Source organism: Ostrea edulis, chromosome 9 (assembly GCF_947568905.1).
Source record: "Ostrea edulis chromosome 9, xbOstEdul1.1, whole genome shotgun sequence".
Classification (NCBI taxonomy): Eukaryota; Metazoa; Mollusca; class Bivalvia; order Ostreida; family Ostreidae; genus Ostrea; species Ostrea edulis.
The window spans coordinates 12,941,935-12,965,372 of NC_079172.1; the positions used below are offsets into that span (position 1 = coordinate 12,941,935).

General features: G+C 34.5%; 1 protein-coding gene across 1 annotated transcript; it reads right to left on the reverse strand.

Moving 5' to 3' along the window:
* Positions 1–175: 175 nt before the first annotated feature.
* On the reverse strand, positions 176–23,227 carry LOC125658514 (lateral signaling target protein 2 homolog). Its single transcript, XM_048889790.2, has 12 exons — positions 22,717–23,227; positions 19,590–19,868; positions 14,806–14,955; positions 14,616–14,668; positions 11,817–11,906; positions 9,117–9,206; positions 8,812–8,913; positions 6,193–7,272; positions 5,928–6,088; positions 4,495–4,689; positions 3,270–3,373; positions 176–2,822 (listed from the first exon to the last, which is right to left on the reverse strand). Exons 1-12 carry the CDS (start codon positions 22,750–22,752, stop codon positions 2,700–2,702), a joined length of 2,463 nt encoding a protein of 820 aa, XP_048745747.2. The 5' UTR covers positions 22,753–23,227; the 3' UTR covers positions 176–2,699.
* Positions 23,228–23,438: the final 211 nt, after the last annotated feature.

Sequence of the window (23,438 nt, forward strand, 5' to 3'; positions counted from 1 at the left end):
AAGATATGTTTACACAATAAAGTGTTGTTAATTCCTTTGTATAGGTCGTATCTAGAACAGTACTACAGAAGTGACCAGAATTTGTTTCAAAACTTTAATGGAACATTCTGGTCATTCCGTATATTAATCATAGCTGCAGAAAATAATAGCTGAAAATATTGTAATAAACATCAAGTTCTACAACCTCTTTTCACAAGTGTGAAGATTTTTATTCATTATATAATTTTACAAGTTTGATTAAAAACTTATGCAGTACAATCGCAGAAAAACTCGAGCTCAATATTTTCACAAATCAGTATACAGCTTCTTACAAGTTCAAGATCAAATGATGAATATATATAATAACCAAATTAAATGGGTGTACAGGTTAAGACATGCTACATACGTATGCACTTCCACCTAAACAGAATATCATAATTTTAATTTAATTTAAACCGTTTTAACATCAAAACATTATCACCCTGACATTTCAAAGTCAATGCAAGTTAATACTTTTCAAAGATTAAACAGTATCATCAGATCATAGTACATATGAAATAACAAGGTTTGAATTACAATCAGAATAGTTCAGCGGGGAAAAACTTATTTCAGACGCAGACATCACACATTCCATTAATTTCCATGATGTTCTAGTATGTTTCACATACATACACAATGTACAGATACTTGTTTGATATGAACCAAAAAATTTTGTTCACAAAGACAGCAAAAAGACAATACATGCAAGCATATGCTCACAAAATATTCAGTTTAAATGCATTACATTCTCATTGTGTCATGTTAAGCTATCCAAAATTACAATAAAAATACAACCTCTTGAATACTAAATAATACAACCATATTTTGTTAGTTACACATATTTGCTCATGTTACTGGCAGACATATATGTATACGATTAGAAAAAAAACACTTCAATACAAAGTGCTTGCAATGCCATTCTTTACAAGAAAAGGAATTTCATATACAGATGTGGTAAGTAAATAAGTTGCATTTTTTGCTAGGTAATTGCACTTGTGATGAATTCATCAATACATCATTTAATGTATCCACTATTTTATCACACTTTCATACACCATCTCTGTCTGTAGCTCTGCAGCAACAGTCTAGTGAAACACAAGGAATAGAACAAAATAAATGCCTTTCATAATGTAACCAGACCCAGAATGCTCCAAGTGTTCTTTCATTACACTCGGACTGAAAATGTCTTAAGTATCCTAAAATCCCCATGGTATCCATCCTGAGGTAGAATAACAGCGAGATGAACTCATGGTACAAAATAAAAAATAATAGTCAATCAACGTACGTGTGCTTCCCGCTTTATATCTGTACAATTCCCATTTTATACCTGTACGTGTTCTAAATACCGGTATATAGCGTCAATATCTGTTTACATTCTCATTGCCAAATACGATTATCATTTCACTAATTACTATAAAGGAAATTAATTCAGCAAAATTGTTTTACAGGGGTTTACATTTTTTAAAGTTGTTTCTTTTTTAATCCCATACTTGGGGTCTGGGACCAGGGCCCTTAAAGTTGAGAATATCGGTGTAAATAAGACTAAATCGGGAATTTTTAAGAAAACCCATTATTGATCAAAGCAATGTCAAATGCCATTATTTGTGTCTTTGTATTACTTTTACAAACATTATTGTTGTTGACAAATCATGGATAATAAAGGTATGACTTATCTAATAACTTGCATCAAGAACAGTGGTCTCAAGAAAAAAAGAAAACAGAAATGTCAAACCCATTGACTTAATTATAACACAACAAGGTCTCAAAGAAATAAGAAAATAGAAATATCAAACCAATTGGCTTAATCATAACATAAAACAATAAAAAAAAAATTAATAAAATATTACAACTTTGCTGTCACAATAGTATATATACATATATATGGTTTCCATAACAGATTAATAATATTACGTATCACACTGTAATAGAAAGCTGGACACTTACGAGGTGAAATTGACATTACCTACTAAAATACATGAAGTAAGGCCACCATAAAAAATATTGTTTGCCCTCTCTCAACTCCGTTACTATATTCGAAATATGGGTAGGTAGGTAGGAGAGCAAAACTTTTTTCCTTGAAATTATAATTACTTCAAGAAAGCTCTAAAACAGTAAATTATGACTCAGATACCTAAAAAATTCCCAATGAAATCAGTCAAAAGAAATTATGATAAAAATGTGCTAAAATCAGACGAAGGCAAACAAACAATTTTTTTTAATTTTAACCTAAGATGTTACATTATCATGCATTTATTATACTATCTGTACACAGAGAGAGAAAAAACCAAATTCTGTCATTCAGAACTCAAATTAAATGTACATGTATTTTTAGGTGCATTCAGACAGCATACATGTCACGAGATAAAACTTAAAAAACCTAGAAGTAAAGCAAACCTTTCTAAGTACATACACTCCTATTTCATATGCTGTGCATGTCTTGGTATTGAATTAATCAATCTGAATTAGTCAATCTGAAAGTGAGTTTTGCCATACTCACTGCTAATGCAGAAATCAAAGAAATAGTATATCATCCACTGTTTAATACCAACATCAAGTTTTGTTTCTAAGCACAATGAGTTAAAGTAACACATAAAAATTTGGCTTACAGCTACGTAAAAGAACTTTCCAAAATATACATGAATAAAATTCGCAGGGATGGTTTGAAAATATAGGGTGGCTTTTCATTCGTTGACGGTAAACGGTGTGACCTGGAACAGGAAGCAGTGATTACACACGCGGACCGGGTTGATGTATCCAAAATGGGGCAGAGGAACAAAGTTGGAGGAGCATCTACCACAGTATATCTGAAACAATAATAAAACGAACAGGTTTTATCAAAACATCCATCACAGTATATATCTAAAACAATAATTAAATGTACCAATTTTTTCAAAATATCAATTAATAATGAGATATATACAAGTAGTACATAGGTACTCAATATCATTTTGTTTTGAAACACTCCTCAGATATAATTGCACAATAAACATAATATGTACAGCTTTGAATTTGCTTCAGTTTATTTCATGTTTTTGAGTAAATCTATTTCCACTACACCTAAAATCACAATTTTTAATATGACTCGGATTTAATATACCATTTTTACTGCATTGTTGATTTCACACATCACGAAAATGCAAAAATAATACAATATCAAAAGTAAAGTTGTACACAGAACTCATTTCAATCAGAATGACGGAACCCTACCAGATGAATGGCCACTTCAGAATGGAGTTAATTTTCCTCCTTACCTTTCCACAGCTCCTGCAGTGGTGACGTCGTCTCACAAAGTTAAACGGAATCTCACAAGACATACACTTCTCCATCTGATCGTCAGGAACCCATTGTGGAGGGTCTGCAAAAACACAGGTCATAATACACTACTCTGCACGCACGTAATTCAAGGCATTATCTCCTTTCATTTATATGTACATGTATAATAATATGTTTTTACATTTACAAGGGAGATCCAGAAAATTTCAAAGGGGGCGGGGTGCAACCCAAGTTTGTATCTATCCATCCAAAAAGGGTACAAGTGGAGGGGGGGGGGGGGGTTGAAGACCAAACAATGACCTTTTTAGTTTAAAAATTTATCAACCAAAGGAGGATTGCAACCCCCATAACTCCTCCACCCTCTAGATCTGATTTACATTCCAACATGTTTTTCTTGTAAAAATCTTTGAAATGTTGTGGTGTTATAAGACACATTAAATATGTCTGCACATCTGTTTCATGTCATAGCACTATAAATGTCTGAAAAATTATCATTTTATAATGCTAAAATAAAATTGCAAGTGGTTATGCATTCACACTCAAAATAGTACACCTCTCACACGTCTCAGAACTAATTAAGAGATTTATGAGAACCATGACAACAACAGTTTTAGCAAACCCCCTAAAGCAATCACTGAATACATGCATATTCACTGTTTCTCTCTTAACATTCTTACTGAGACTGAAACTAATGTGCTCCATCCAATATGCTGGTGTGAATAGAGCTGACGTATATCATCTCATACATGTGTACTTTCAAAAGCTGAAAGACATTTTTAAGTAGCTGACTTTTAACAAGGACTTGTGATAACGGGGTAAGAAACATACCAGTAATGAAGTCAATTTCAGTGTTTCCAATCATTTCACACTAAACTAATAAGACTATGAACTCCGCAAACCATGTCATCCCTTCTTAACATTCATTACCAGTATTGACCTTGACCTAGAAATTAACTCTTCTCCCCACCTACCATCTCACTGACAAAAATGACACTGAAATATGCATATGGTGATCACAAAACTGATCCAGCTTTTAAACTTTTTGGGACAAAATGAAACTTCTGAATTATTTTGGGATACAGAGGAGAAGGAATTCTGAAACTTTTACAGTCCTGGTGGACATACGACATGTATGCAGTATGTTTCTTTTCTTCCAACCACAAACCCTTACAAGAGAAGCATCAAGTTACCATTTAACCTTACCTCTAGGTCTGTTTGATGTGGAACGATGACCGTATCTGTTAGTTCTACGTGCCATAAAGCTGGGATGTCTGTCAAATTTCCTCTTGGGATTTTCATCTAGTACTATGACGGGGTCAGAACAGTTCATGTCAAACACACACTTGAGGATGTTTCTTAAATCACCTGCATAGTTGGTCTGCAACTGATCTGCCACACCTGTTAAAGCAAACAATAAATCATACATGGTATTTGACAATATCAAGTTTATATAAATGCAAGAAAATATATAACATCCCAAATGTTACAAAATACACTTGCTGACTTGAGTCATAAAAGTGCTTTGTAAGATCTGAGGACTTTTGAAACTGGAGAACTCAACAGAGGCTACAGGACACCTACACACACTCAGTGACTGGTTAACTCAACAGAGCCTACAGGACACCTACACAAACTGGTAAACTCAACAGAGGCTACAGGACACCTACACACACTCAGTGACTGGTTAACTCAACAGAGCCTACAGGACACCTACACAAACTGGTAAACTCAACAGAGGCTACAGGACACCTACACACACTCAGTGACTGGTTAACTCAACAGAGCCTACAGGACACCTACACAAACTGGTAAACTCAACAGAGGCTACAGGACACCTACACAAACTGGTAAACTCAACAGAGGCTACAGGACACCTACACACACTCAGTGACTGGTTAACTCAACAGAGGCTACAGGACACCTACACAAACTGGTAAACTCAACAGAGGCTACAGGACACCTACACACACTCAGTGACTGGTTAACTCAACAGAGCCTACAGGACACCTACACACACTCAGTGACTGGTTAACTCAACAGAGCCTACAGGACACCTACACAAACTGATGAACTCAACAGAGGCTACAGGACACCTACACAAACTGGTGAACTCAACAGAGGCTACAGGACACCTACACAAACTGGTGATCTCCTTATGACCAATTCCATTTTAAATATACACACTGAGTCTTCATGCAAACAAAAAAGGTCCAACATCTAATTACTAAGGAAGGTCTATACATATAAAAGCAACTAACTGATGGAATTCTTTGGCTGCTTCAGTTTCACTGTGTAAAATTATATAGGTACATGTATGGCAAGAACTCTCTACTCTGCCATACAATGGGCAATCAAATTTTTTGTCTTATTGCTCATGCAGTGTAAAGAACATGGAAAAAAAGAGAGTTGGAAAGAACATTAGAGCTGAAATTGGCACTGAATCAGATCACACAGAAGCCAAATTAGACGAACTTTAACAGCATAACAATGAAATATGGCTGTAGTTTAGCTAGGCTTCACACACTGGATTCTGTTAACTTCACAAAGATCCCGACATAGGCTATTCAAAATTACGATTGTTGTATCTTCTAAATCCAACTGGAACACATTACAGAGGACATCAAAATGGCTCTTACCTGATATGCATACAAATAGTCTATGAATAAGGTCACTGCTGCTTCTAAACCTGGCTCGGGCCTCTTTACGGGATGCAAGTTCCGCAGCTTGAACTGCCAAAGTTATCTCTTCATCATCATTACTCTCAGAATTGTAGGAGCTTGTCTCACAACTCTCATCACTGAAAATCCCATAAAAATCATAAAAATTCAACACATACTCAAACTGTACAAGCTGTATATCAAGTACAAAGTGAATGTATATCTTCATGGATTAATATCTTACCTTTCTCTATCCCACTCTGCATCATAAGTATTACTATGGCAACTGGAAAAGCTGGAACTCACGCTGTCAGTTGTGTATCTGATTCTCTGTATACGAGGGTGTTGCTGTAAGCTAGGCTCCTCAGTATTGTTTGCACCTTTGTTCGTTCCATCTGATTTTGTTTTGGTGGAGTCAGTTACACTATCATTTGGTAATCTATGTGAATAATCATAAGTAGAAGTACGAGGGTCTGAGGGGTCATCCGATTGATCACATACGGTGGTGTCTATCACATGATTTGTGTTACCGGCATTATCACAGACATGATGGGCTTCTTTGTTTTCTACAGTGCTGTGTGATGGGTGGATATCAGAACTGCAGTGTGATTGGTCTACGCTGGTTTGGGGTGGTTTATCACAAAAAACAACAGAACTGGCTGAAGAATGAGAAGAAGTGGAGGGTGAACTGTTGGCAGATGAAGAGATCCGCGGAATTTCCAGGTTTAAGTTGTATTGCTGGCTACCTTGTCTACTGTAGGGGGGCCGCCTATCAGTTACTTGATTCACTAGGTCCCCAATAATGTCTCTACAGAGAGCCTGTACGTCATGATTTTTTAAATCAGAATCTGCACTGGGAGTTTCTGAACAAATGACAGTGGAATCGGAGGTCATGCTTATAGTACCAGCATCACACATAACTGTGTCTGACGTACTGACATTCTCACTCTGTAGGCCAGAATCTCGACTCTCCGACTTGTTAAGACTTGAGTTCAGAGATTCTTGACCATCTAAAGAATCAACAAGCGTACTGGATGGAGAGTAGTCCTCCACGGGAAGGTGTGGCAGATTAGGCCCTTCCTGACTGGGGGTTACAAGGTCATCAGAAATGTCAGAGATCTGGGTCATTTCCTGCTCCAGACGAGTGATTTCTGTCAGGGTTCTGGATGTACTAAGGTCAGACTCCTCCTCAAATCCTGGATCCACCTGTGAAGATTCATCCTTCTGCTCCGGTGAAGAGAGAATTTTATCTGGTTCTTCGGCACTACACAAAGCACCCTCCAAAGCATGTAATTCTTTCTCACTCAATGTGTAAAGAAGTTCCCTAAAATGAAAGATCAGGATTATATTTAAATTTAGGTCAGATCCAAATACGAATAATAAATTCTTGTTATCATTAAAAAGTACAACAATACAGTAGATGTATATTAATATACTGGTGTGTTTATTTACACCAGACATAGGAATGCCAGGCAGTCTATTTATATCTAAATACCTGTCCAACAGGTATTTAAATATACCTGCATGCAGTAAGAGTCTCTAGCATTCAAAGGTCCTCAATCAGAGCAGTTAGACGTATACCCAACCGCTCACTCATGCAAGATGAATTATTGTAGATAAAAAGATCACCGATTTTAATATGTTGAATCTGTATAAACTGCACTTCTGTAGCTACACATGTCTTATTTATTTCATAAATTATCTATGTTTGTTTGAGTGAAACAATTAAGAACATAATAAATTTTGACAATGACCTTTTTCACATACTGGGTCAAAATATAAGTATATATGCATTTTTTATAAAACATGGTGCAAAACAAATCTGGATTTCATTCTAAATTGATATTTTTTTTCATTTATAGTAAATCACAAAAAACCCAGATTGATAACATATTTAAGATTTTCAAGTTTTTAGAACGCACACCAGATTGTATGACACAATATGTAAATGCAACTGCCCTCCTCCAAAATATCAATAATTCATAGTGGATATACTTCTATTCGGGGTCAAATGCTGGTATGGGTCTCGAGGGATGTCACTAATTGTCGCTAGATGTCATCAATAAAACCTTGAGTTAATGCCCACTGTCTCAAATAGGTTCTGCAAGCGAGTCACATGTCACATCTCTATGTCTTGGTGACCCTGGAAATGCTTCGATAGTCGAGTGACAGTAGTGAAAGATGAGCCTCTGGTGCCTTTAAATAACCGGAACCAGTGACTAAGGGAAGGAAAACCACATCAGAAAACCACCGGTCCTCTGGGTCCAGGCGTGGGACTAGCAACTCCACCCCATAAAAAGGCCCAAAGCTACAGAAACCGCAACAACATCACAAGTGACCTTATGCTACCCACGGAGCGAACAGGAATAAGTCAAGAGTAAGTCATACTTCTATTCACAGAAACAAGCAGTGTCAAATTCAACTTGTTTATTCTACCTCACACGATCACAGCAGGTGAGAAGTTCAGCACCATTTTCTGACAATGTCCAAACTTTGTCCACCAGTGGTTCTTGAGAAGATTTTTAAATGACCCCACCCTATTTGTGATTATCTCTCCTTTAAATGGGGCATGGCCCTTTATTTGAACTAACTTGAAAGCCCTTCACCCAAGGATGCTTTAGCCATGTTTGGTTGAAATTGGGCCAGTAGTTCCGGAGAAGAAAATTTTTACAGACAGATAGACAGACAACAGGTGATCAGAAAAGCTCACTTGAGGTTTCAGCTCAGGTGAGCTAAGAATTTCACATCAGACAACCCATTATGAATGATTTCAGTAAGTCAGAGTAAGGTGACCTAAAAAATGTAACACAATGGTGTCTGTTCAATAAATCCTTTACACAATCTATATTGAACTCTTTCATACCTGATTTTCTGTAGTAGAGTTTGAAATGGTCTAAACATTTCAGATATGTTGGAAGGTTCTAAACCAGGGTTCAGGGGCCCTTCAGGAAACACCAGTAATCCACTGTACAAAGAAGGAAAACCATTAATTATAACTTTTTTTGGATACACATCTTTAATTGATTTGAATTATGCTTTACTCATTCTAGATATTTGAAAATTTAGATTCTCGGGTAGTATAGGTACCAGTATATAGAAACAAGCTTATTTTGTGTGAAAAGGTTTTCATTGATTCTAGCACAACAAGCACCAGCATAAAGATATTACCAAACAATGGCCAGTCTCGGTATTGTGAACATAAGGGCCGGGTCATAATCATCAATCGTGTCTTGTTCTATATGGCCTTTTTTCAAAGCTCTGTAAAACAAAAATTACAATAAAGTTAAAACTTATCAACATTACCTCATAGTTCTATTAAACTTTCTCTGAAATTAATTTGTCTGAAATTTACTGAGACTATGAGGAATGGATACCCATTCAATACTTTTTCAGCATCTTTTCAGATTTTGTGGTATAAACGAAACTACAGTTTCACAATATGTGAAAATTACCATGTAGAAGCCCATATTTAGTAATTTACTATTGTTATACAGTTCCCTGATTTTTTCCAAAAATAATGTGTCTAGGAATTTTTTTAAAAACAGTCAATAAAAAATGTTTATAGACTTAATACATCTAACTTACCTCATTGTTAAACAATGATATTTATCTTTGTGTTATCGCACTAATATAACCAGTGCTCGAGCTGGGCTTCGCCATTTTCGCCAATGGCGAATTTTTTTCAAAAATGGCGGAAAAAAATTGAAAGTGGCGAAAATCCCTTTTTGAAATAAATTGTATTTTTAACCCTTTGTCAGTGACACATTATCGCCTGTTTGTTTATGCAGTCAAAATCTGTTTATTCAGTCAACGCGTGCGACCGGAAATCTCGCGTCGCTCCAGTGCACACAGAGCTGGTCACAGCCTCAGGTAATTTATGGCTGCAAAAAAGTCGGTGATTATGTAATAAAGTACATCGGACAGCTGTTTAACCTGCTGTGGTCAATTGTTTAACATTTAAAGTCTTATTCATTATCGTGTTATCATCTCCACATTAATGTCAATTCTTAACCAGAGAACCGACCGGTAATTAAATTGGCCGTATTATTGTGTATAATGTATATCTGAATACATCAATTGTTTGTTTTTGCGGCCAAACTCGTTGATTACAAGATTTTGATTTTGATGTGTTTGATTTTAGTTCCAATATTTCATAAACAATGCGGTCGGTCACCATTGATATGGACATGGCAATTTTAATAAATAATGTTCTTTGAAGTTCGGTGCGCAACAGTATAAAAATGTTAATCTCATAAGACTATGCACCCCATTCTATTTTGACACTAAACTTGTAGCTTCTGACCCTAGTCAGTCTAAAATTAAAAAAATATCTATGTTTGGCTTTACAGTCAACCCCACCTCCTCAAACATCTGATTCTGTCCAAATTGCAAAATCTTCCATACAAAAACGGAAATTTAATAGGGAATGGTTGAGATACGACTCTAAATTGGGCTTGATGTTTTGTGACATCTGCATTTCGGCCAATGTACACAATGTTTTCACTGAGGGGTGTAGCATCATGAAGTTTATATTTATATGATTTATTATCTGAATTTTGATTTTCATAATAGAATTTATCAAACAAATCAACTTCTTATTATTTCAGAAAGAAACGCTTAGGTACGGTAGCTGGATATGATTAAGTAATGTAACTGATTCAAAATGCTAAAATAAGTGTAATGAATAAAATAATATATAATATGATGGAAATAATTGTAAAGCATGTGATTATTTGTGCTGCGCCACTCCCCAAAAAAGTGGCGAAAGGGAATTCTGGTCCAGTGGGAGCACTGAATATAACTACCTTATATCATCACTTATACTTATACTGTATCTTCAATGTTTAAGAACTCCAAAGAACTATACAAATCAAATTCATTCTGAACATTTTTTTTTAATTTGGAGGAGAAATAAGGAAGAATCCCCCCAAATAAAGCCTCAAAATTTTACAAAACAGCTATAAAATCATTGTCTTCCATGAGACATAACCATAGTTTAGTAGAATAAGATATCACAGCTAATTAAGCAATGATGGCTGCTGTTATGGACAATAACTTTGACATATTTCAGTGTCCTGCCTATCCTTAAAAGCAACAACAATTATTAATTCACTTTAATTATTGTATTAAGAAAAATCTATTGTTTGGTCTGTAATGGTTACTCAATTCAGACAATAGTGTAACTCACAAGGAATTCTGGACACATTTTTGCATACACTTGATAAAAAATAATCCTCTAGAGTAAAAGATACATGTAAAAGTAACAAGACCGGTTTGTGAAACACTATGCCCCAGTACATGACCAAGTTCAACTGTTGCAATCTGACCGAGACAAATGGCTTTGGCCTTTCTCAGTCACATAGCTTTTACCTTAATTTTTTAGGTCACCAAGTATGAAGCCTCTATCTTATACATTTCAAAAGTTAAGACCTTGACTCAAGTTACAGACAGACAGAATAAGAGACAGTGACTCACCAAAAACAATATTGAAATTCATCAATGAAAACTAATCAACGTAGATCTTTCGTGCACTTAATCACTGTTACTCAAAGCAGACAAACAACCACATTTATCCTTTAAAAACAAACTTTCAGGAGAGGAGAAAAAAATATGTTTGTTGGACCCTATGCTTTCAACTGTGGTTATGCCTCCTCTGGTGACAAAATTGATTTTTGACCATGATATATGATCGTCATCTTGATCTAGAATTAAGTGTTTACACTTGATTTTTCATTTTATAAAATATGAATATTTTAACAATTCCAATCAAAGTCCGAGTTGTGGCCAGATAAACCGAATCTGAAACTCAAACAGACCAGAAACAAAATGAAAGGTAACTTTAATCTCAGGGATATAAAAATGAGATACCTTTGTACAGTTTCTGAGAAGAGAACAGTAACTTCCTGAGTAAGATCGTATTCCTTCATTGTCTTTACAGGAACCATAGTGCTCACATAGCTGAAAAAAGAGTACCGGTACATTTAATAAACTCATTAAAGTGCATTTTTTGTTTACACATGTCAATACAACATCATGGTGTCTGTTCTTTAAAACAGAGTACATTTAAATCTTAATGAAATTCAACATTTGTTAACACCAATACAACACCATGATGTCTGTTCATTAGAAGAAACAAGATTATTTACTAACATTCAGTCCCTTCTGTAAGTCTCCCACTTCAAAGCAAATTGAATCAAAAGAATTTAACAAATACTACATCATCAAATAAGTATGCTGATAAGAAATCATTTACACTGACTTCATATTGAATTCATATCAAGGGTATATATCTTAATTCACACAGTGGTGAAATACCATCAATGAAAAAAAAATTAACCAATACCTTCCTATCACAAACTAAAACACGACATAGAGAGAAATACCAACTGTAAACTAAAGCATGACAAAGAGAGGAGAAATACCAACTGTAAACTAAAACATGACAAAGAGAGGAGAAATACCAACTGTAAACTAAAACATGACAAAGAGAGGAGAAATACCAACTGTAAACTAAAGAATGACAAAGAGAGAAATACCAACTGTAAACTAAAGCATGACATAGAGGAGAAATACCAACTGTAAACTAAAGCATGACAAAGAGAGGAGAAATACCAACTGTAAACTAAAACATGACAAAGAGAGGAGAAATACCAACTGTAAACTAAAGCATGACAAAGAGAGGAGAAATACCAACTGTAAACTAAAGCATGACAAAGAGAGGAGAAATACCAACTGTAAACTAAAGCATGACAAAGAGAGGAGAAATACCATCTTTAAACTAAAGCATGACAAAGAGAGGAGAAATACCATCTGTAAACTAAAACATGACAAAGAGATTGATTGATTGAATATTGTTTAACGTCCCGCTCGAGAATATTTCACTCGTATGGAGACGTCACCACTGCCGGTGAAGGCTGCAAAATATAGGACTATGCTTGGTGTTTATGGCCATTGAGCAGGAAGGGATCTTTATCGTGCCACACCTGCTGTGACACGGGACCTCAGTTTTTGCAGTCTCATCCGAAGGACCGCCCCATTTAGTCATCTTTTACGACAAGCAAGGGGTACTGAGGACCTATTCTAACCCGGATCCCCACGGGATTATGACATAGAGAGGAGAAATACCAACTGTAAACTAAAGCATGACAAAGAGAGGAGAAATACCAACTGTAAACTAAAGCATGACAAAGAGAGAAATACCAACTGTAATCTAAAGCATGACAAAGAGAGAAATACCAACTGTAAACTAAAGCATGACAAAGAGAGGAGAAATACCAACTGTAAACTAAAGCATGACAAAGAGAGGAGAAATACCAACTGTAAACTAAAGCATGACAAAGAGAGAAATAGCAACTGTAAACTAAAGCATGACATAGAGGAGAAATAGCAACTGTAAACTAAAACATGACAAAGAGAGGAGAAATACCAACTGTAAACTAAAGCATGACAAAGAGAGGAGAAATACCAACTGTAAACTAAAGCACGACAAAGAGAGGAGAAATACCAACTGTAAACTAAAGCATGACAAAGAGAGAAATACCAACTGTAATCTAAAGCACGACAAAGAGAGAAATACCAACTGTAAACTAAAGCATGACAAAGAGAGGAGAAATACCAACTGTAAACTAAAGCATGACAAAGAGAGGAGAAATATTAACTGTAAACTAAAGCATGACAAAGAGAGGAGAAATATTAACTGTAAACTAAAGCATGACAAAGAGAGAAATACCAACTGTAAACTAAAGCATGACAAAGAGAGGAGAAATATCAACTGTAAACTAAAGCATGACAAAGAGAGAAATACCAACTGTAATCTAAAGCATGACAAAGAGAGGAGAAATACCAACTGTAAACTAAAGCATGACAAAGAGAGAAATACCAACTGTAATCTAAAGCACGACAAAGAGAGAAATACCAACTGTAATCTAAAGCATGACAAAGAGAGGAGAAATATCAACTGTAAACTAAAGCATGACAAAGAGAGAAATACCAACTGTAATCTAAAGCACGACAAAGAGAGAAATACCAACTGTAAACTAAAGCATGACAAAGAGAGAAATACCAACTGTAATCTAAAGCACGACAAAGAGAGAAATACCAACTGTAAACTAAAGCATGACAAAGAGAGAAATACCAACTGTAATCTAAAGCACGACAAAGAGAGAAATACCAACTGTAAACTAAAGCATGACAAAGAGAGGAGAAATATCAACTGTAAACTAAAGCATGACAAAGAGAGGAGAAAAACCAACTGTAAACTAAAGCATGACAAAGAGAGGAGAAATATCAACTGTAAACTAAAGCACGACAAAGAGAGGAGAAATACCAACTGCAAACTAAAGCATGACAAAGAGAGGAGAAATATCAACTGTAAACTAAAGCATGACAAAGAGAGGAGAAATACCAACTGTAAACTAAAGCATGACATAGAAAGGAAAAATACCAATGTAAACTAAACAGTAACTGACAAAAACAAAAACCCACAGACAAAAATTTAAACATCCTCCACTGAAGACAATAAATTACAAAGTTTTCTTTGATTTTCTGTTTAAAAAAAACATTGTGGCTAATTTCCATCTGTTGCACTAAATATTCCAGCATGTCAATTTTTATTTCTGTTTTGCCTAAAGACTCAAAATATTTATCATCTCTGTTGAAAAACATTACCTTAATTCAAATTCAGCAAACAATTTGTCAAATATGGTTAATGACTCTTTAATCTACAACAGAAAATTCAAACACACAATTACACCACCAGTAAGTATTAAATATATCTTAAAATCAGTTTCATAAAACATGATTTAAACAATTCAACCCGTAACTTTCATACAGGAATTTTGATAATGAAGTGGTTTACCCTATCTGAGTCAATGGGTTGGTTCCTTAGGCACTGCTCTCTCAGTAAAGTCCGAAGACTGTCCAGGTTCTTGGTCAGAGCTCTGGCCAGGGGTCTCATAGATGCACTCTCTATTTCCCGATTCATTATGCTGGACCCAGCCGCCAGGCACTGTAAACAAACAAGAATATCAGTAAAACTGATGGATGCTCTGTGAACTGCATCTAACCAATCAACTATTTCATATGAGGAATGACTTGCACAATGATCAGTAACTGTTGAAACATTATTGAAATGAAGTTTTTTTCATCTATAAAGTATATGTTGAGTGACGTCGACATTCTGAAAGCCATTTGCCTATTACTTATTTGTGTGATATACAGGTACATGATCAATATCTGTTCAAAATATGTTGAAATTGGAAATTTTTCTCCTCATATCAGGTATATGTTCTGAGTGACCTTGACCTTTCCAAAATGACCTTGAGAGACTTTGTTTCAAAAGATCAATAGCTGTTGAAATATTGTTGAATTGAAGGGTTTTTTCATATATAAGGTATATGTTCTGAATGACCTTGACCTTTATAAAATGAACTTTGTCTGAAAGTCATTTGCCTATTACTTATTTGTATTTAATATATGATAAATATTTGTTCAAAAACTGTTGAAATAAAGAACTTTTTCCTTAATATATAAAGTATATAGTATATGTTCTGAATGACCTTGACCTTTCCAAAAGTTCCTGTCCCAAGAAATATTTGTGATTAATTATGATCACTTTCTGATCAGAGGTTTAAGAGATATGAGCTTGGACAAACACGCAGCGACTATATGCTTCCTCAAAAAAATTTCGGGGAGCATACATAGGTAAGAACATATTGTAGCCCTCTTTACATATCTAAATACATGTGATCCGGACAGTACATCATATGTATGTAGTCGCACTATACAAAGTCCCACTAACTGTAAAAGGACTCATATTCATCCCATACATGACCATAAATGGGCTTCTTATCATCCTATATGGAACCAACTTACAGTTAAATAGCCTAAAATTTACATTACTGCCCTAAAAGGATCTATGATACCAATATCATTTACAAGGTCCATTTTACTGTAAAAAGGACCTATCATCATTATCATCTGTTAAAAAGCCCACATACTGTAAAATGACTCAAATCATTATTATCCATTACAGGACCCAAAATACTTTAAAATGAACCATTATCATTATTATCCTGTAAATGGTTCACATAAAACTAGCAAGAAAGAATATTTGATCTAAACTTTCAATTAATTAAAATCATTGAGTGTAACAACAGTATAATTATTTTTTGTATGTATTTATGTATTATATGCTATAAAACCCAATATAGGCGTTAAGGAGAAGGCTTATATAGGTGTTGTTTGCTGCCTAATCCTTATTATGTTGTTCATAATAAAATACTGTTTTTAAATAAAAAGGCTTGAAAAAAACTTAATTCATGTGATGATCCCCCCACTACTGTATTTCAAACAATATATCTTCAATGACCTACTTGTAATTCATCTAAATTCCTTTCTCGAGATAAATTACCTAGGGTTGACTGACCGGGCCTGGGTTAAATACTTGTACTAGAGGAAGATATATATTCAATCTGGATCTATATATAAAGCATGTATTAGAATTTGTTCATTTATTTAAAGGATTTACCCACAAGACATTACCATACAGCCCATTATAAACCATGTCTATAGATAGTTATACCTACAGCCCATTATAAACCATGTCTAAAGATAGTTATACCTACAGCCCATTATAAACCATGTCTAAAGATAGTTATACCTACAGCCCATTATAAACCATGTCTAAAGATAGTTATACCTACAGCCCATTATAAACCATGTCTAAAGATAGTTATACCTACAGCCCATTATAAACCATGTCTAAAGATAGTTATACCTACAGCCCATTATAAACCATGTCTAAAGATAGTTATACCTACAGCCCATTATAAACCATGTCTAAAGATAGTTATACCTACAGCCCATTATAAACCATGTCTAAAGATAGTTATACCTACAGCCCATTATAAACCATGTCTATAGATAGTTATACCTACAGCCCATTATAAACCATGTCTAAAGATAGTTATACCTACAGCCCATTATAAACCATGTCTAAAGATAGTTATACCTACAGCCCATTATAAACCATGTCTAAAGATAGTTATACCTACAGCCCATTATAAACCATGTCTAAAGATAGTTATACCTACAGCCCATTATAAACCATGTCTATAGATAGTTATACCTACAGCCCATTATAAACCATGTCTAAAGATAGTTATACCTACAGCCCATTATAAACCATGTCTAAAGATAGTTATACCTACAGCCCATTATAAACCATGTCTAAAGATAGTTATACCTACAGCCCATTATAAACCATGTCTAAAGATAGTTATACCTACAGCCCATTATAAACCATGTCTAAAGATAGTTATACCTACAGCCCATTATAAACCATGTCTAAAGATAGTTATACCTACAGACCATTATAAACCATGTCTAAAGATAGTTATACCTACAGAAGAAATGACTAGGTTATTATTTTGTGTTATATAAACAATGAAAGTGTGGACTTTCATTTGAAAAGTATTGTATTGAGCAGATTATATAGAAATTAACCCTATTCAGTGTTTATACTGATTTGTATGGCATTGTATTGAGCAGATTGTACAGAAATTAACCCTATTCAGTGTTTATACTGATTTGTATGGCATTGTATTGAGCAGATTGTACAGAAATTGTCCCCACTCATTGTTAACACATCCCAAATAATACAAACATACCACTGCAACATTCCTATATTCCTTATAATAGTAGTTTGTAAATGTTAAAATAAAGATTTTTATGCTCCAAATAACTTTCCATATAAAACAAACCTGTTTGTGACATAAGCATGAGTTCCTCTATGAGGATATATGAATATTGAACTAGGAAAGGACAATCATTGACAAAACATCTGTGAATGTAAACATTTAATAATGGTGATCAACACAAGTCATGAAAGGTCTTCATTAATATACTATATATATATATAGAGAGAGAGAGAGAGAGAGAGAGAGAGAGAGAGAGAGAAAGCACTAAAAAGGCCACCATACTGTTCGTTATTTAAATTTCAAATTTTTAACACAACCTGCGTCCTTATCAAGAGACATATATTACATAAACAAATCTCACATACTACACACCACGAAAAAAACCTAGTATCTTTTTAGATAAGACACTTCGAGAAAGTAGGGGTTGTTGGATATATATATATATTCATAACTATGTCCATTATGATTTATGAATTTAAAAATGAAAATGAAATAATCTTTTAATATGTTATTAATCATAGTTCGACATGTGTTGGGAAACTAAAAAGGATTTTATCTTCAAGGCATTGTAACAAACCATATTTAATAGTTTTATGACAATTCAATTTCAAGATTTTGTGCTTAGGAATCATAATTGAAATACATTGTTGCTCAAACAATTTTGATGTGTATTTCGTCCCAAAGTTCCTCAATCAGGCTCTGTTACTTAGATGGTTTACATTGATGCCTTCAACTTGTACAATATTACAAATTAAATTAACTAGGTGAATGGTACTTGAAATTTACTGTTATTAATCATATTTACTATAATGAAAAGATATATAAGGTCTGCCCACATGCATTCGTTCTGACATGTATTCCTGACATCATAATACCCGCCTCAAGTCTTTTTAAGCAGCTGTACTTGTCCAGAGAGCTTGACTTGACTGTGGTCTCCAGTTCACCCACAGCTCTGAGCAGGTAAGCTTCTCCAGTTCACCCACAGCTCTGAGCAGGTAAGCTTCTCCAGCTAACCCACAGCTCTGAGCAGGTACTGGTAAGGTCAGAGTTCAACACTACAAAGGGATTTTGGATAAAACATCTCCTTTGTTGTGACAACTGTTTTGGCAGAGCTCTGCAATAAAGTAGTCCTCTCCAACTTTTTGTTTGTTTGACTTATTGGGTAGACAAATCCACCACAGACTAGATACACATAATGCTACCGCTTCAAGGGTACGCTTGTTACCTCCTACACCTTCACATTTGATCTCAATCCACTAGACATTACACAGATTTAAGATTTTTCATATGTTACAGAGAGTCTAAAAAGCCTTTAAAAGCATTACATTTGTTTACAAGGTACTTAAGCTAATGTTTACTTGTACTTCTATCACTTAGGTGTCGAAAGCTTCCTTGTTGTAAGAATATACAGTTATTTCTTAGTAAATATCTTATGCAGCATATATCCCAGTAACTTCACAACTAGTAGTTACTAGTGATACATGTACTCATGAACTCTTTCTGTACAAGTACTGTGTATATGAAACAATCCCTGGTGTTAATTTTTGCTGTATTCATCTGCAAATTCTAGAATATTGATTCAGAATATGTTTTAAATAAAGTTTATTCTACTTCAATATACACTGTATTTTCAAATCTCTATCTTGCATGTCAGGTAACTTAAAATGTAATTATATACAACAATTGTAATCATACAGTATTGAAATATACTGGTACATGCAAATTGTATTTAAATTTACCAGTGTGATGAATATGCAAACACGACAAAAATTGCAAATGGAGCATAATTTTATATCTCCACCTTAATGAATGACCATGACCTTTAGCAGCTGTGTATTACTCACCTTAAGTTCACCATATATGTAGTCTCCATCTTGTAAAGTTAAAAGTTCTGACTGTGGATAAAATAGTAGACTAACAAAAAATACAAACTATATCTTACCTCTGCCCCAAACCACAGCTGTCCAGATAAGTTTTCCTGTAAAACATCGTCTGGGAACTTCACCCTGAAGTCTCTGCTTGCCTTTTGGTTTCCAATGGTTTCATCAATGATTTTCTGTACCACCCCTAAAACCTTGTCCTGACAAGCTCGCAGCTTGTTTACTAGTGTGGTACATCTCTCCGGATCCTTCCTTCCATCGAAGCTGTCCAACTCTGCTGCCACTTCATTGAGCTCTTCATCAGCGAAGAAAAACTGGGCTAACAGTGAGCTGTCACTTTTCTGGAATAAAAAAGCCATACATGTACACGGTAGAGACGACGCACTTAAGTTTGATTACATAACTCAAAATAACTACCTGCATTTTATTGACTTTTACTTATACACTGTACATGTATTCACCACTTACCATGCTGCTCCTTGATCACATTAATAAACCCTTTCTAAGGATTGTCATCCAGTAATTCGAAGAAAATTCACAAAAACAATACTTATGCTTATCTCTCAAATGCTTACCTCATAAAGGTGAATGCATTGTAGAATCATTAACATTAATTAACCTCTTTATATTAATGACATGTATTCATATACCGGTGTGTCAGTATAACAGAAGATGGATAAATGATGCCATTAGGAGGTGCTTCGGTATACAACGATACATTACACATTACAGACTGTGATCAAGTATAGACAAATAATTTTACACAGATCTCTACTATATGAACCAGATGCAAAGTGCATTTGAAAACACTGAATACCACATGCATTCATTTGTATTAATACCAGTACAGTCTGAAAACCCAAACTTTATACATTTCATTAATCTTCATCAGCCATAAAAACATGTTTTTCCTATTTCTAATAAATAAATTATCTTAAAATTTACATATATAATATAAATAAATATAAATAAATATACATAAAATTCACATGCATACGCATATAAATAACGTTCTGCAGTTTATGACGTAATGTTACTATGATTTGAAATGAAAACGCTAAGCTTTACTAAACGTTTTCGGGTTTCTTTTTTATCTGTTTACCTATATATATATATATACAATATATCTGTGTGTGTGTGTGTAAAATGACATTTTTAAGATATAATAATAACATTAAAGTACACCATGAAGCATAATACATAAAAATCACATATACTGTTTCATAATGAAGAATGCTTTTAATGATGAATATTCAATATCAATTCATTGTTAATGGCCTTTCAATTATTTCTGATTATTGATTTTTTTTTTCTTTCAGATTTCTCATCATGTGCTTTAAATGTGTTTATAAAGTAAAAGTAGGCCAATATTTGTTCATACATTTACTCCATTTTCATTGTATTCAATGTATGTCTCAAAAAATTTACAAGTATCAATTGCATAGTGTTTATAAAATGTACAAACAAATACCAATAACAGTACTGACATTAGGGTTGTTGTAAAATCCAATTTTCAGAGACTTCGAGCTCAGGTTACACATTTTGAGCAAGGCAGTGCATGTATGTATGACATAATTAAAATTTGTGTTTCTCAGAGACATGATGTACATCATACTTATTTAGATGTGTAAATTCACTCATATTTCTGGCATACGACAGCAGTTTTTCCCCCCTTATATAACTGGTACCATTCCCAATGCCAAAAATAGTTGATTTTTCTCAAATTTTGAGACTAAAAATTCCCAATTCAATATTGACGAAAAATAGACTGCTAACATTGTAATTTACTTAGTCTGAAATGCGTTACGAGTTGACTAAAATGTTCACTTCCGGTATTAAATCGAAAGTACAGATCATGGCAGTGTGCGCGTTTTGTAGAGCTAATACGATTTCAAAACGAGCCTACGATGATTCCTTATGTCTCACAACAGGAAATATTACCGTAAAAAAGTTTGTAAAGAGATGAATACTTCTTGTTTTGTTCTTTTCTTTTAGTTGAAATCATTTGCTGATACATTGGTAGAAAATTCCCAATTTGTTCAATTTTGATGCTATTTTTCCCAATTGAATGGGTACCGCTAACAGTGGGTAGAATAAAAACGCTGTACGAGTATCAGATTTCAAAATACGTTTTACCTATAATGTCCATAAGAATGTTATATTCAATTATTGCCCGTAACCTTAATCTATGACCTACATAAAATTCAAGTGCATCTTTTTCATCTCATCCTCCTACTAATGTTTTTTATATGGCATTCACAACTGTACACTTTCCCGTAAATATGCACATGCCACTTGTTAGAAGAAAGTTCTCAGGATCACCTCTATGTCATTGGAACTCCTCTACTTGAAGGCTTGCAGATCTTTAAGTTTTCTCTAATGTACTGTCAACATTATTGATATTGGTGGTATCTTAAAGCACTAACATTTAAATACGATGGGCAGATCTAAGGCAACTATTGCTTCAGCAGTAGTCCAGGGTTAGAAATTACAGCCTGCCCTAGATGGTTTCATTTTTCAAGCGGGTGGTGATGAAATTTCATACAGGAGCTAGGAGCCCAGCAGTCAGACAATGTACAACAACAAAGGTCACAAATAAGTTTTATTAGTAACTCCATTTTAATGTACTTGATAAACAAAATTGAAAATCAGGACTGGAAGATTTTGAACAGGACTGGCAACTTTCGAATTTAGTCAGCCCTATGACTGGCTCATAATTTTCATTGAATTTTCAACCCTGAGCATACTGAGTTGAGTAATTTTTCTCAAGCTTGAGATTCTCCTGAAATCGGAATATCTTTTAGGGGAAAGTATTAAAATTTTAACATGAAGCCAGAGTAATTCTCAAATTCTATATAGTAGTGTTTACATGAGCGTATACAGCTTATATAAAACACTGAAAAGTAATTTATACAAATAGAACCGAGTTAAATATCAAAATGTGAACAAAATAACATGAAGTTCTTTCAACGTTTGGGGCTGCTTTTCTCACATATTTATACATTTCAAATAATTATTTCAATGCTAGACATTTCAACAATTCAAACATGATATTGAGTGACGACAATTCGTGACAAGCGATGTTACAAACTGGGGGTTATTTATATGATAGTGTGTAACAAAGGGAATTTCCTAACACATGAAGCCAAACATACAAACAACACTGGCTGAACAAAAGCACTGCCTCACCTTTGGTCTGTTGAACCATTTTCGAAGAGAATTCATCTCTAGGCTGGTTAGATAACATAATCACATTCAGATAATCACAAACATTTGTCACCTGAAGGTACATTAGTCATAATAAATTGCTCGTTTTAAGTTCTACCTTCCCAAGCCAATGAATCTCGCGATGATCTCGATTTATGTAAATAGGGAACCAAAATGTATAAACTGTAATTATCCGGATTGCGAAAAATCGTGAGAAAAGAACCGGATCTACGTGTACTTATTATAAAACACACGGATCAAGGCCTGTAAATCATGTCACCATAAGATGCCAGAAGGTATGTGGATGAAAATGCTCACCAAAATAAAAAAAAAATGAAAGAAAAAATAATCACATAGAGCATAAGGCACCCAGACCAACATTCCCATTGACGCTACTGTTGAAAAATAAATCATATATAATCTTTAAAATATGGTACCACATAGTGCATACACAGGCTCTTTACTTTTGGGCACACATTCCTTTTGACTCCCCCCCCCCCCCCTCACCACCACCACCTATATGTAAGATGAAACTAATAAGAAATATTGCCTGAAAATTCCAACACCCAAAATCCCATCCCCATGATCAAGGAAAACTTTTCCTTCTCATTTTGCTAGTCAAGGTTATTTGACAAACCAACTTCTATTTTTTTTTTCCGGCTGCTCCCTCCCCCCCCCCCTTTTTTTTTTTAAAACGATGATAC